Source organism: Cyprinodon tularosa, unplaced genomic scaffold (genome assembly GCF_016077235.1).
Source record: "Cyprinodon tularosa strain WSP-4 unplaced genomic scaffold, ASM1607723v1 ctg98, whole genome shotgun sequence".
Lineage (NCBI taxonomy): Eukaryota > Metazoa > Chordata > Actinopteri > Cyprinodontiformes > Cyprinodontidae > Cyprinodon > Cyprinodon tularosa.
In genome coordinates this window covers 3,386,813-3,401,304 of record NW_024039762.1, presented here as the reverse complement: position 1 = coordinate 3,401,304, position 14,492 = coordinate 3,386,813, and the positions used below count along the sequence as shown (strand labels likewise).

The 14,492-nt window shown below is 35.8% G+C and overlaps 1 protein-coding gene across 3 annotated transcripts in view; it reads left to right on the top strand.

Annotated features, from left to right (window-relative positions):
• Window positions 1–14,492, top strand: part of LOC119777104 (CUB and sushi domain-containing protein 3-like) — a 319,759-nt gene that overhangs the window by 140,067 nt on the left and 165,200 nt on the right. For all 3 annotated transcript variants that reach the window (XM_038275900.1, XM_038275898.1, XM_038275899.1), the window contains exons 26-30: window positions 1,600–1,802; window positions 3,920–4,111; window positions 7,056–7,194; window positions 8,492–8,679; window positions 9,008–9,202. In XM_038275900.1, the coding sequence (XP_038131828.1) occupies window positions 1,600–1,802; window positions 3,920–4,111; window positions 7,056–7,194; window positions 8,492–8,679; window positions 9,008–9,202 (917 nt within the window). The remainder of the gene's footprint in view (window positions 1–1,599; window positions 1,803–3,919; window positions 4,112–7,055; window positions 7,195–8,491; window positions 8,680–9,007; window positions 9,203–14,492) is intronic.

The following is a 14,492-nucleotide window of genomic DNA, read 5'->3' as shown; positions in this document are numbered from 1 at the left end:
AAATTTTGGAATAAATCAAAAACCACTCTTTTTTACATAAATTTAGTGCTCTACCATCGTGTTCGTGTTTTGGCTCTGGAATGTCAGAAAAATAAAAAAAAGTTTAAGAAATAGCCTGGGCTGCACGGTGGTGCAGTCCGTTTAAACTGCTGCCTTGCAGCAAGAAGGTTCAGTTGCATGTTCTCACTTTGCAAGCGTGGGTTCTCTCTGGGTGCTCCGACGTCCCCCACAGTCCAAAAATATGACTGTTAAGGGTTGTGTATACTCCTGCAGCAGTGTGTCGCAGTTAGCTGGTCGCATGTATAATGCAGATATGTTTGATTTATGCCCAATTTTGAAGCGTGGTATAAACCAGGCTTTCTGAGCATAAACCAGGCTTTAGGGTAGTTGGCTTGTCTAAATTGTCCTTAGATGTGAGTGTGTGTGCATGGTTGTGTTTCTTGGTGAGTGTCTGTTGCCCTGTGACAGACTGTTGATCTGTCTAGGGCAGGCATGCCCAAAGTCGGTCCTCGAGGGCCGCTGTCCTGCAGGTTTTAGAGGTTTCCTTGCTTCAGCACAGCTTATTTACATTGATAGCTGATTAACAGGCCTTTGCTGAACTGCAATCATCAGAATCAGCTGTGCTAAAGCAGAGAAACCTCTAAAACCTGCAGGACAGCGGCCCTCGAGGACCGACTTTGGGCATTCCTGGTCTAGGGTGTACCCCGCCTCTCGCCTATAGACTGCCTCACCTGGCCCCACTGCAACCGTGACAAGGACTAATCGGGAGAAGATGGATGGATGGATGGATGGATGGATGGATGGATGGATGGATGGATGGATGGATGGATGGATGGATGGATGGATGGATGGATGGATGGAAGTAATTGCCATTTACTTTAAAAACCTGAAGAACTTTTGTTCAAAGTTAGATTTCATCATAATTTTTTCCCCCTGAGACTATAAACAACGATGAGGCGGGACTTAGATGCAACCAAGAGACACATTCCTGGGATATGATAGCCTTTTCTTAATTTTAAGAGATAATATTTTAGGAACTAGTGGCCACTATTTTCATTAATTTTTGATAGTAGGCTGACAGAAAATGGAAGTATAGTAGGGTGAAAACATGTGGTAAAGGTCCCCAGGCTGTGACAGTCATGTCCAGGAACAATGCGTCGCTACATGGATTGCGCACCCCTACACCACTGCTGCACCCTGCTTTCCTTTTCTTAAGAGTGAAATGCCTTGTTTCTTGATAATACATCTGATTTTGGCTTACAGGGTGAAGTGCACATACTCGGCTTTCATAAAATCCCACACAATGACACTCCTTGTCAGAGGAGCTGCTCTTGGCCATTTCTTGATGGAATCGTAAATCACTATGAGCTCTACCATATTTCTTAACCTTGTCAAAAACAAATCAACTATTCTAAAGTGTATGTGAACTGCCCAAAAGCATAGAGTTACTAATTCAAAGTAAATTTGCCTGCTCCTATTAGTTTGGTCTTACTGAGTTCTGTTTTTCAGGCAAGTTTTTCCTCCTTGTTTTTAGATGTTAGCTCTTTATAGAAATGGAAACTTTATAAATTTACTTTTTTTTTTATGTTCATCTTTCAGTCTCCAGTTTCTTGCATTCGACACAGAGGCATCTCATGACATCCTGAAAGTATGGGATGGACCTCCTGAGAATGAGATGTCTCTGAAGGAGGTCAGTGGATCACTGCTGCCTGAGGGAATCCACTCCACTCTCAACATTGTTACCATTCAGTTTGAGACCGACTTTTACATCACCAAGTCTGGTTTCGCCATTGACTTCTCAAGTAAGTATTCTGTCTATAGTTTGCTTGCTGATAGGTAGACTTGTTGCAAAAGTCATAAACTCATAAATAAAAACATAAAGCTTCAAGTATGCCAGGCGTTAGGATTGTGAAAAAGCCTTACTGTTTCTTATAATTCGTCATTGTCAGCATTTATTTTAAAAAGCGCTTATTTATCAATAACATACGTGGAAATAAAAGCAGTGAGAGCCCATAGTGTTTTACACTTCATTGCTGACTGTCTGCAACTCGTGGCTCTGATATTAATGCCCTCTATGAGTTCTGCTAATGACTAGTCTAAAAGCTCCAGCACCTGCAAGAAAGTGGAAAATGAAAGACTGTGTATGCTGCGTCCAAGATAATAAGTCGAAAATACTCTCACTTTACCATATAGGCACAGCCGCCTAATGTAAAAATCAATTATGTTGAATTCAGGGCAGAACAAAATATATTTGATTTTGTTGATACGCACTGTACTTACGCACTGTTTGCCTAGGGCTTTCTTATTTTCAGATTTAAAAATGAGTAATAAACAAATCTAATTATTCCACTGACATTACTCCCACTGGAAATGATCTTTGAGTGATAGTTGAGACTTCCTGTTAGCAGAAATACTCAAAAAGAATTTAGTTGTGACTTTTTTTTTTATAACTTTACCATGTTTAAAGCATTTTGTTTTTTTATTACTCTTTTAATGGGTTATTTTTGTCATGTTTCTTTCTTTACTGTCTGTAACTTAACTTTAAAATGGTGTCCTGCCTTTTATGCTGTTTGTATCTTTCACCAGATGTTGATGTCCTAGTTTGCTGATCATTACAGTAGATTTTTTAAAAGTTATTTATATATGCTTCTTGACTTTCACCAACTCTACTTGAGTTTTTAAGTTTGTTACACCACATGTTTACTCAAGGTCATAGTTTTCTTTTGTAGAAAAAGAAAAAAAAGCAATCAGGACTTACCTTGATTACCTTAGAATTCTGCCTTTTGTAAAGTTTTGATCCAATGCCACCAAGTTTTGATCATTTCTATTTCTCTTTAAGAAACTGATAAAATATTTAAGAGCAACATTCAATGTTATCCTACCATTCAGTGTATTCTTTCAGCCCGAATGCCATTAATTATATAAGTAAAAAAAGATGACACATGGGTCAGAGAGCATTTACTAAAAAAAAATCATTTTCCAGATATTTTGCAGCAAAAACAAAAGATGATAAGCAGTTTTTGATGTTGATATCCATACAGTAGCCTTGTTATCCACTCTTTCACTAAACAATTATCTTGCACCTTGTGGAATAAACACATGTAAATAATATTAGATTTTTTGCCCCTTGTACTGAATCATACTTCTGGTTTTCAGCCAAAGTTTAGATATCAGTCAAACATTTTTACACCAAAAGTGACCCTAAAAAATCTGATGTGAGAGATGTGTAAAAGTAATCTTCATTCACTAACAATACTTTGCCTTACACTCTGTAAATTCTTAACACACATTGGAACTGAAATGAAGAGTTCATACATTTTTGTTTTAATTTCAAAATATTTAAACAAAGAGCTGCAACACCTTACATGTCGTAAAATTCAGGGACATTTGGGATCTGTCTGTTTTTTGGCTGTCCTGAGATATGTGTGTTTAGACCTTAACTATATATCAAATTGAAATTCACAGGAGACCCCTTAGACTATCAAAATCTATTTATAATTTAGGTCAAAACCACAATTAATTTTTTTTTGTATATATCGCGAAAATAATTTCATTTTTAATTAAATTAACGTTTTCCTATCTAAAGAAGGAAACTGTTTTAAACTAACGAATTGAAGTGATATTGCTAAAAGAGTCTTTGAAGATGTAATATATATGAGAATTCGTTTTTTTTTCTTCCTTTTTTCACTAGGCCACCCTTGAAGCCCCTGAGCTGCTGCACAGCTGTGGTCTGACTGATATCAGTCAGTAATTTGCTCAGCATTGGCTACATTTTCAGCTTAACAGCTGTCTAACATGAGATATAAGTCTGCATGCACGTGTTCTTCCCTGATTTCCCGGACACTTGATCCTCATATGCATATGCCACTATATTTGTCCAAATCACACGTGTGTATCTGTTTGTTTGCTTGCCCTTAAGGTTCACTTGCAACAGCCTGCAGAGATCCAGGTATTCCCATGAATGGCAGTCGCAATGGAGAGGGGCGAGAGCCTGGCGACTCTGTGACCTTCTCTTGTGATCCGGGATATGAATTGCAGGGAGAGAGCAGAATCACCTGCATCCAAGTGGAAAATAGATACTACTGGCAACCCAGCCCTCCAAGCTGCATCGGTGAGGAAGAGGGGAGATAGTGTGACTTGGAGAGAGAAGGATGTGTGTGTGGAGACGATAGAGAGGGGGCTATGGATTGAAGGAGGAAGGTAGGGGATCAGAATAAATGAGAAATGCTGAGAAGAAGGGGGTGAGTTAGAGTGAGTGAAACTGGCTGCAGTCCTCTCTCACCGGTGTCTTCAAAATACATGAAGGTTAAACAAGACTCTTTAGATGTGTTTGAGCTGTTGCCAGCTCTTATGTGGACAAATCCACTTCAGTTGCTTGTTGAATACTGAGGGCTAAAGTCTCCTATCACACTGACTTATTAGAGCTTAACTGCTAATGACTTAACAACGCAATTAGAAATAATTACACCAAGTAGTTTAAGGGAGTAAAAGTTGCTTGTAGCTTATCCAGAGACAGTATTCTGTTGTCGGGAAAGGATTTTAGAGTATTCTGTTCTTGAAAAGTCATTACAAAAAAAACAATCAAAGTGATTAAATTTTCACATTTAAAGATAGTGTTATTTCTATGTTAAAGAAGCTCAACCCAGACAGTCTTTTAATTTTATTTTTTTTTTATATTTAGTGCTAAAATTCACTGAATCGAAAAAAATTTACCTATTATTAGAGCTTTTTAATTTGCAAACATTTAACTTTACACAAATTCGTTTTGTTAAAGGTATTGGACTGGAGGTTGTTTCAAAAGATCTGTCCTCTCCACTTAAAAAAAAAATGCACATGCAAAAGCATCCATGAGCCTATTTCTTCTCGTGCACGCCCTGTTTAAAATGTGCTGTTCTCATAGCCCAAACAAGCTAACCGTGTCCACATAAAGAGGGGACTATATAGTGGACTTTATAGCGAACTCAGTTAACTGACCGTTCGGACAGATGATCACTCCTTTTTGCTCAGTTGGTCACGTAACTCCTCCTCCTCCTCGCGGCGCCTTCGCCATCTTTGTTATTAGTCGCCACTGTTGGGTAGCGAAAGCCTATGGCGACAGTGGGTCGCTGAGATAGCAAATTTCATAGTGCTTTGAGAGGAGATCTCTCTGCACAAAGCATTCTGGGATGTATCTGCCTCTTCTGAGGACTTTCTTTTCTTTTTATACATTTTGTAGACACTTTTTCTCCTACAACCCTCTTTCTCCTACTACCATCGGCCATTTTCAAAGAACTGCGGTGAGAAAATTGAGCTTCAAAGACTGTGTGAAACTGTAGCTCACCCCAGATATATGCCTAAAAGTGTGCATGCACTGAAAAAAAAAGATAACGTAGGACGGTCTTACGTAAACATATCACTAGAATGATTGACAATTAGAAGGACCACTTATTTAGATGATCCACCTGGAAAAGATCTTCCTCTATACCTTTAAAGTACCATATTTAAAACCTATATGTACAATGAATAATTAGAAACATCTGGCCATTAGATAAGCGGAGACTATTAAAGGGAAAAATGTATTTCTTTTTTTTTTGTACGGAGCGACATTACTGAAAAGAGTTTAATCCTGCCCATGACAGGCCTGCCCATGACATACTTTTCACATCAAGTGAAATATCCTGAAATGAGAGCAAAGACTGAGAGAGAAAAGAAAAGTGCTTTGGGACAGAAATTTATTTTTCAGAGAAAATCTTTTCACTCTTATTGGGAAAAAATATATATTTTGGGGCTAATAATATAAATTCAAGAGAGTTTTTTTCCTTACAAAATAATTTCCAAAATGTCAATTTATCTTGTATTTATTGTTTGACAAAATATTTTCTCAAAACTTTTTCTTCAGTCTAAATTACATAATGTTTTGCTATCAGTGTGAACATTTGAAAATTTGTGATGATATGTATATATTCATTTTACTTTAAAAAATACTTTTATTTCTTTTATTTAATTTATTTAATAAAGACACAAAAATAACTCCATAAACTGTATGCTTTTTCTAGAGTAATTTCAAGCTGATACTGTAAAAACACGTTTGTTAATGAATATGAAATTATATTATATATAGTTAAAACACAAAGCATAAGCTTTTATTTTAACAAATGCAGATCTGTATGTATCATGAATGACAATATGACCAGTGTTTCTTTTTGTATTCTTTTCAGTGCAGAATTTAAAGAAAAAAGATTTAAGCATCACAATTAAATTTAGGTCATACATAAGTCCCCCAAAAAAGTTTTTGACATAGACTCAGTATGTCGGGCTTTTCTTTTTTTAAAAAGGTGATTTATTTGCCAGACATTTTCATCTATATACTGTTAGTGTTAGCTGTCGGCTAATGAATTAAACTACTTGAATACTAGGATTTGTAACTATTATCCACACGAACACAAAGACAGTTAATGTTTAAAATCAAAGTACTTTTTTAATTATTCAAAACTTTACGATTAATTGGTGTAAACCACTTTACACTTAATGTCTTCAGTGTGGAAATTAAACATTTTTATGCATCTAATTAGATAAATATGCATTCTCCTATTTAAAAAAAAAAGGCAGAAGTTTTTACCCCAAATTAATCATTTTTCACAAAAAAATGAATTTGATATTTGAACAATATTTTAAGTGAGGCTCAATATAAAGCTAATCATTATAGGAATCTGTAACTGGCATTGCTCATTCACCAATGTTTCACATAGATAGATTAGAGTGCATGCATCTGATAAAAATATATACGTTTATTTTAGAGACTTGTAATGGACATGTGAAGATGTGTTCATTATTTAGTAGCTAGGTTGCCTATTGCCTTATCACAGAGGTCAAGCAGAGTATTCTTTAAATCCCGTGATATTTCACTGCAAAGAGGTCAGACCAGGTTATAAAGCTCTTGTCATTTCCACTGAATGACATGCTGTTCTCCTTTTTGTCTGTCTTAAACTTTGCAGAAGAACAGGAACATATAAAGACTTATTTTACTCATGAAATTTATTTAATTCTTTCTTCTTTTTTTTCTTGTACCGCTCCAGCTCCATGTGGAGGGAATGTGACGGGGTCCTCTGGGTTCATCCTGTCCCCTAACTACCCACACCCGTACCCACACAGCAAAGACTGTGACTGGCTAATTGCAGTTCACTCCGACTATGTCATTTCTCTGGCTTTTATAAGGTAAATCGAGGATGTCAAAATTTTAACAAAGAATATGAATATGTCATGTAGTGTTCATTGTTGTTATTCAGAAAATAATTGTTTGGGGTTTGTTTGCCTCTCTGCCAATTTAATCCATTGGTGAATATGGAATACAAATATGAAAACAATGTAGAGGTTTAAGCTTTCTGTGTGAGTTGGGAGGAAGAATATTATGAAAAACTATATTTTTTCTTTTGAGGACATGGTTTACCTGCTCGCAAAATGAAGCTTTTTCCAAACCTGTTCTGTTTGTAACCTGCCTGTCATAATGAGCCCAGTTCGCCTTGGGTGCACAGCAGATCAGTATGTGCCTTGGAAATGCCTGCTTTCTGCTGTGGAACCGGCTATAACATAACCAAGCAAAGTTTGAAATGTGTTCTATGCAGAGGATCGCTTTTAAGACCAGGTGTGTTTGGAGTTAATGGAATACTTAATTTTCTCAGTAGACAGCTGGGATACCCTCCACTTTGCTCTAATATGGTGAACCAGGATTTCTGAGGGAAAACTTTGTGGAAGAATTGCAATATGAGTGCTGCTCATTTCTAGTGCTGAACAAATCCCAGATCACAATTTTCTCATTATTAATTGCAAACCAAGCATGTTGTCATAATCATACTTCTTTCCTTACCCATATTTTTGTTTGAAGAAGAGGTGCAAAAGCAGGAAGGGGTTTCTCTCTCTACACTATCCTTGGTATTGCAGCCAAGTAGAAAGAGGGCTCCAGGTTTCTTTTCTTCAACTTTTCCTTTCAAAATGAAACCTTAATAAAGTTACCACGATCCTGCTGGCTCTCTCTTGGGAATGCCAAATGAAAGGATGAAGATATGATTTTAAATTGGAGCTGCCTTGATCTAACTCAAATGCAATTATCTCCAAGCTATTTACATTTTTGTCATAAACCATGCTCATTATTTTGAAAACAAATGCTCTTCTCCCTCTTGGTGCGGCCTGTGATTTGATATACAGCGCTACAATATGAAACGATCTTTTCACACCGCATTGCCATCGCCGTCTGGGAAGATTTTGTGCCACTGCAGTGTCACAACAATTTAATCTCCTCTCACCTCCTGGATTAGAATCTCTCTTTTTTTTTCTTTGTGTCAACAAAGAGAACAAAACTCAAAGAGATTTGTTTGCCTGACTCACTTTATGCACAACAATGCTCATTTAAAACACAAAGTATTCTAGAACTATCAATCAACATTCTTTGTCTATAAATTAGCAAAATAATAATTTCGAACTCCTAATTTTTTTTTTCTTCCATGCTTTTTTGCAGCTTTAGCATTGAACCCAACTATGACTTCCTGTACATATATGATGGGCCTGATAGCACTGCTCACCTGATTGGCAGTTTCCAAGACAGTAAACTTCCAGAGAAGATTGAAAGCACTTCCAATTTCATGTACTTGGCATTTCGAAGCGATGGCACTGTGAGCTACACTGGCTTTCATATGGAATACAAAGGTAATGTAATTGCTTGTCCAAAGTGGGGTTCTGCATGTATCCTTACTGAGTAGCTCTATGTGTTGGAGCAGGAGTTTTTCCTGGGATGAATTATAAATGAACAAATTCAAAATTAGAAATTTACATAGCTGTGTTACTTCACCTTGAATGTATCTTTTGATTTTACTTATTTATCAAATGCATACTTTATATATGGATCTTTAATTATTATGGCATGTCTTGCTTTCTCTGCAATGTTCTCCATTTATTTTGATCTATGGAAAGCTGGGAGCTAACTTGTGTTTCATAGCGGTCTTTTTTGTAAAAGCTTTGTTATTTTGATTGACAGCAAAACTACGGGAGGCCTGTTTTGATCCGGGGAATGTAATGAACGGCACTAGAATGGGTACAGACTACAAGCTGGGATCCATGGTGACATTTCATTGTGAGGCTGGCTACCTCCTTCAGGGCCACTCTACACTCACATGTGTCATGGGCAACAGCAAGAGACCAGAATGGGACAGAGCCAAACCTACCTGTCAAGGTAAGAGTCAACATTTCTGCTGTGACAAAAGCCTGAGGTGCCTAATTCTATATAGCTTGAAACAGCTTGAGAAAAAAAAAGTGCTTTTATGCCATGACTTTATAGGGATGAAATGTGGTTTATGTAAAATACTTCATTCAAAATTTATGGACCTCATGTTTTCAAAGGTTTGAGCCTGAGATGTAACTTATTTCTGCAAAGCAATCTACAGAACATAGTCTTGTTATACATGTAATTAGCCTTAGGTTCATCTCAGTAGTCTCTATTTCGCTCACAGAGATGGATCCTTTCGAGAATATAAAGTTGAAAGATACAGTCAAAGGTATCAAGTCTTTTAAGATCTATCTATCTATCTATCTATCTATCTATCTATCTATCTATCTATCTATCTATCTATCTATCTATCTATCTATCTATCTATCTATCTATCTATCTATCTATCTATCTATCTATCTATCTATCTATCTATCTATCTATCTATCTATCTATCTATCTATCTATCTATCTATCTATCTATCGTAGATAAAATATTTTCCACCTCAAACTGGATGAGATCAAAAAAACAAAAATCCTTCTGGCAAATTCTTGGTGTTCTCTGGGGTAAAGCATCCATATCACTACAGATGGCTTGCACACCTGCTTTATTTTTGTAGCATTATGAACAAGATTTTTTAGATATTTAAATTTCCTGCTTGATGTAAGACCTTAGCTTTAACATAAATGACATTCTGAATTAGAACTGTACATTTGTTTTGTTTTTTAGCTCCTACATATTTTTTTTTGTCAAAGAATGAGAGCGCAGTCTCACATTTAGACACAAGTCAAAATTAAGTAGCTGAAACAAAGGTTTTAGACTTGACTTAGATTTGCACTGCTGTTTAACTCATGTTAGACCCATTGTCTGAGGCTCGGTTTTTATATAATATACAAATATATCCCCCAAAAAATGAGAACTATAAAAAAGGTTGCTTTTGTGACATTATTTAAAAAAACTGAACCTTATATAAAATACAGATTCATGACAAACAGAGTAAAACATTTGTTAATGAAAACCTAAAATTCAGCAGCTCATACAATTAGATATGGTAGGCTAAACAATCACAGATAAACTTGACTATTCATTGTAGTCACATTAACAATAATCTACCCTATGCCATATTATCATCTTCCTATTCAGCAACCATTATTACACAGTGAGTGACTGTTGACCTTTCAAAATAAAAAGAATTGACCATAGGAAGCATTATGATCATACTCTTTCTTTGCCCGTGTTGCACTTCACTACTACCTCTCTATTCATAACATTAAGTTGACACATTTACAACATGGTTTCCATATAATCTTGCAATCTCCTGGTTAAGACAATGAGAAAAGCCTTCAAATCAAACATAAAATGTCTTGTTCCTCTTTGATTTATTCAGAACAACACCCATAGGTGGTAAACATTTTTGCTTTGATCATAAATGCACTTTTATGCACTTTGAAAGCTAAATAACATGGCTCCATTTTCAAAGCAAATAACAGTAGTATATAAGAAAGACACTGAAGGTGTCTTCTGTTCTTTGTTTCTGGACAAACCTGTAAAACAAAATGCACTCAAAAATGACACAGCTCTTAAGTTATTTGATATTGAGGATCACATGTACATCAGAACATGATCCCCCTTTTTGCTGTGGGAACATTTCTATATTGTCAAAGTCCTGCAAAGAGCTTTAAAGCATAAATAGGTCATGTGTGATTCAATGATCAGAATGGATTGCAAACTGCATTTGCAATCCACCATCATTTGTTAACTGAGCATTTTTCCGTACCCAAACTATGGGAGGTTTCGCTTTCTGTGAAATATTACTTCAAATAAAAAAGATAAAGCCATTCTTTTGATTTTACTTGTAGTTTACCTGAAGTCAGACAGAAATGTTCAGTCACAACACTCAAATCCAGATCAGGCAGATATGTTAAATCAACCAAACCTCTTGACATTGGTTTAAACGTCTCTGGAATATAACAGTTATTTGCCTGGTTATGTGCGTTAAAAGCACTTAATACAATAATTTAATACAAAGGAGGCGTTTAGCAAAACTCTGCAGTTCTGCAAATTTAAGGAAGAAGTTGGAGGATTTAAAAGTGTGGGAAGTCACCACATAGTATCCTTCTCCATAGCAGAATTATACAATTTAATGTATCTTTGAGGTAATGTATTTGCTAAGGTTAATTTCGAATTTAGCTCCCATTTCATTGTGAAATGGGATCACTCACTTCCACACCAGGGGGCAATTCATTACCTTTACAGTTGGAACGTGGGAAACCTCACTAATCAGAGCTGAAGACAAGTGCAGTACTAAAGAGTCTATCAGCATCACTCTGTAATGATTGTCACTCAGAGACTAAGTCTGAAAAAGATCACCTACCCAGGCTGAATGTCATGCACCAATACACTGAATGTCGAGTGACTGTTTTGTCACTTTATCTAGAGATAAGCTTTAATAGATGGCATTTCTCATACTTTGAAAGGGTAAAAGCTTGCTGTGTGTTTGCCTCAATTTTGCTAACGGCAGCCTTATTCTTTACAGACATTCAGGTTTCCATATATTCAGAACCAGTTAAGCCTCATGAGACATGCAATCTGAAATAATTACACAGATAAAAAAAATAAATACAAATATTGATTGCAACATTGCCAACTAAATCTCCGAAAATGTATTTAAATATTCTATTTAATACTGTTCAAGTCTGATATTTAAAAAAGGTTGTACGTTGAACACAGCTGAACCTTCTTAGAAAGTCGTTTGTATGTTCTTCCAGCTATTTTGCACATTTGGATTGTAGCCCAGCCTTCTCCTCCAACTTTCTCCATCTATTTGTAGTTGAGAGGTATCTTCATGGTCACTAAGGAATTTTAATAAATAATTGTCTGCATGTGTTCTTTGTAAAATTGAAAACCTTCTAGCTGGTATAGCTAACATTTTGCCACAAATCCAAATTAGTTTTCTACAATGTACATTTTTAAACTGCATGGAAAGCTTGCATTATAGGTCAATGTCTGCCAAAATGAATGGTGAAATGACTAAATACCTGTAAAAATCAAAGGAGCTTCTCAATAGAAGGATCAAAAAGCTCATTTTGGCATGCCTCACTTTGTCAGATACTGGGCAGATAGCTCCTGTTTTTAAACAATAGGAATTCTGCATGGTGTGTGAGGAGTTTAAAAGTTTTATGAGTTCTTTCAAAAGAAGATTCTACAGTTAAGGACACAGTTCTACAGAGCTTTATGTGTAAGCAGGTAAAGTCTTTCCTCTAATGGAAAACTCCCTTTAGAATATACCTGCCACTGACGGTATAATGATGCTGAGAAATCGATCAAATCTAAAAAAGAAATGGAAAAAAAAAAATGCAATGAGGCTTTCTTGAGTATATGTGAGAATAATGTAAAGTAGTTATAGAGGGGAGTAAATATAAAGTATGTATTCACTGATTTTCTGAATTTTACCACATTTTAAAGAGTGGTAAAATTTAGTAAGACTGAGTGACTGATACAGTACTTAGCAGAAATGGCAAAAGTACTCACTTTGCGTACTTGAGTAAAAGTACAGATACTTGTGTTAATAAATACTCTGGTAAAAGTGGAAGTACTGATTAAACTTCTTTACTCAAGTAAAAGTAACAAAGTAGACTTGTAAATTTACTTAAAGTATAAAAGTAAAAGTAGAAACCACTTTTATCATGCCGTTACCTACATTTTAAATGGATGTCTGCCAATAGGACTAGATCTCCGTTGTGTTCATTTTCAATCATCTCGTCGTCCATACTACCATGCTAACGCCACCGCCACCAAGCTGCAATGATTTGCCGCGAATGAATACCGCCGAATCTGTCGATTCATCTTGTAGTGGTGCGTCAAATGCAACGTAGATTCCCATCCAATTAGATTGAATTTGGTATTAATGACGTGAAAAATAATAACGGTAAATCCATTTAAATGATTCAAAACTAAAGTAACAAGCCAATTTTTTTAAATGTAAGGAGTAAAAAATACAGATATTTGTGTAAAAATGTAAGGAGTAGAAGTAAAAATTCGCCATAAAGATAAGTAGTAAAGTAAAGTAAAAATATCAGAAAAATCTACTTGAGTACAGTAACGAAGTATTTGTACTTCGTTACTTCCCATCTCTGGTACTTAGTAAAACTAATATTTATTGTAAAACAAAATTTTTCTTACATCTAGTGGTATACATGTTGATATCGCATACTGTAAAAGCATATTTGGTTTTCTTGAGGTACAGTATAAAGATGTCTACTTATGGATTGTAACTAATTTAGTATTGGATTAGCTGAAAGTATAAAATACCAGAATGAAATTCAAAAACCTAATTTTCATCCTTCACTTGGGCACATATTATATTATAACATGTGTCTTACTGTGCTCTAGTAGTTTCCTCTGCCTGTGAAAATGATGTACGTTTAAATGGTGATTTTTCAGATGTAATCAGCTTAAAGTCTTGGAACACTGAACATCTTAATGCACAGCTGCTGTTGATAAGGATCCCATTGTTCTTGAAACCAAACCTCTCGGACTTAAATCTCAAAATTAAAGTTTACATAACATAAAAGTTTATGTTCTTTTTAGCATTTCATTCAACCAAACAGATGCTCAAAATTATTTGAATTACGTTTGCTCTCTAGTTTTGTTGTTAGATTTAAATCTGCATAAAAACTCTCCTATTTAAGTCTTTTTTTTCACCTTCAGCAAATAACTGAAGCTAACTGGGCAATTTTCAAAGAGTGGTTTTCTTAGATTTCCTTTCCACCTCCTATGTGTTCATCAGCATAGCTTGAATGAGTGTCCCATTTGCCATTGTCCCATATGTTTAATTTCATGCTTCTTGATTCCTCAAAATTCAAGTCTGGATAAATTGCTGATGAGTCATTTTAAATAACCTCTTTGAAATGCTTCTGGTGTTTTTGCTTTCTGAAGAGCTGGCACCATGTGCGTTGCGTGCAGGTCGAGGAGGTCCAGAGCAGCTGGTGACAACTTCCCATTGACAAATGAGCTCATGTTTGTTTACTGTTGGGGGTCCCTTACCTGATGGCTCCATCCATGAGGTCTCATTTAAACACATAAGGGGGCCCCTAGATAAATTAGGTAGATCTTAAGAAGCTTAAGATAAGATTCTTGAATTTGGTACAGTACAAATGAAGGGTGGACTTCATCCTATAGTTGCCAACAAATACCTACAGTTATATGAGAAATTATAGTAGAATATACCATTCAAAGGTATATTCTGGCTTTTTA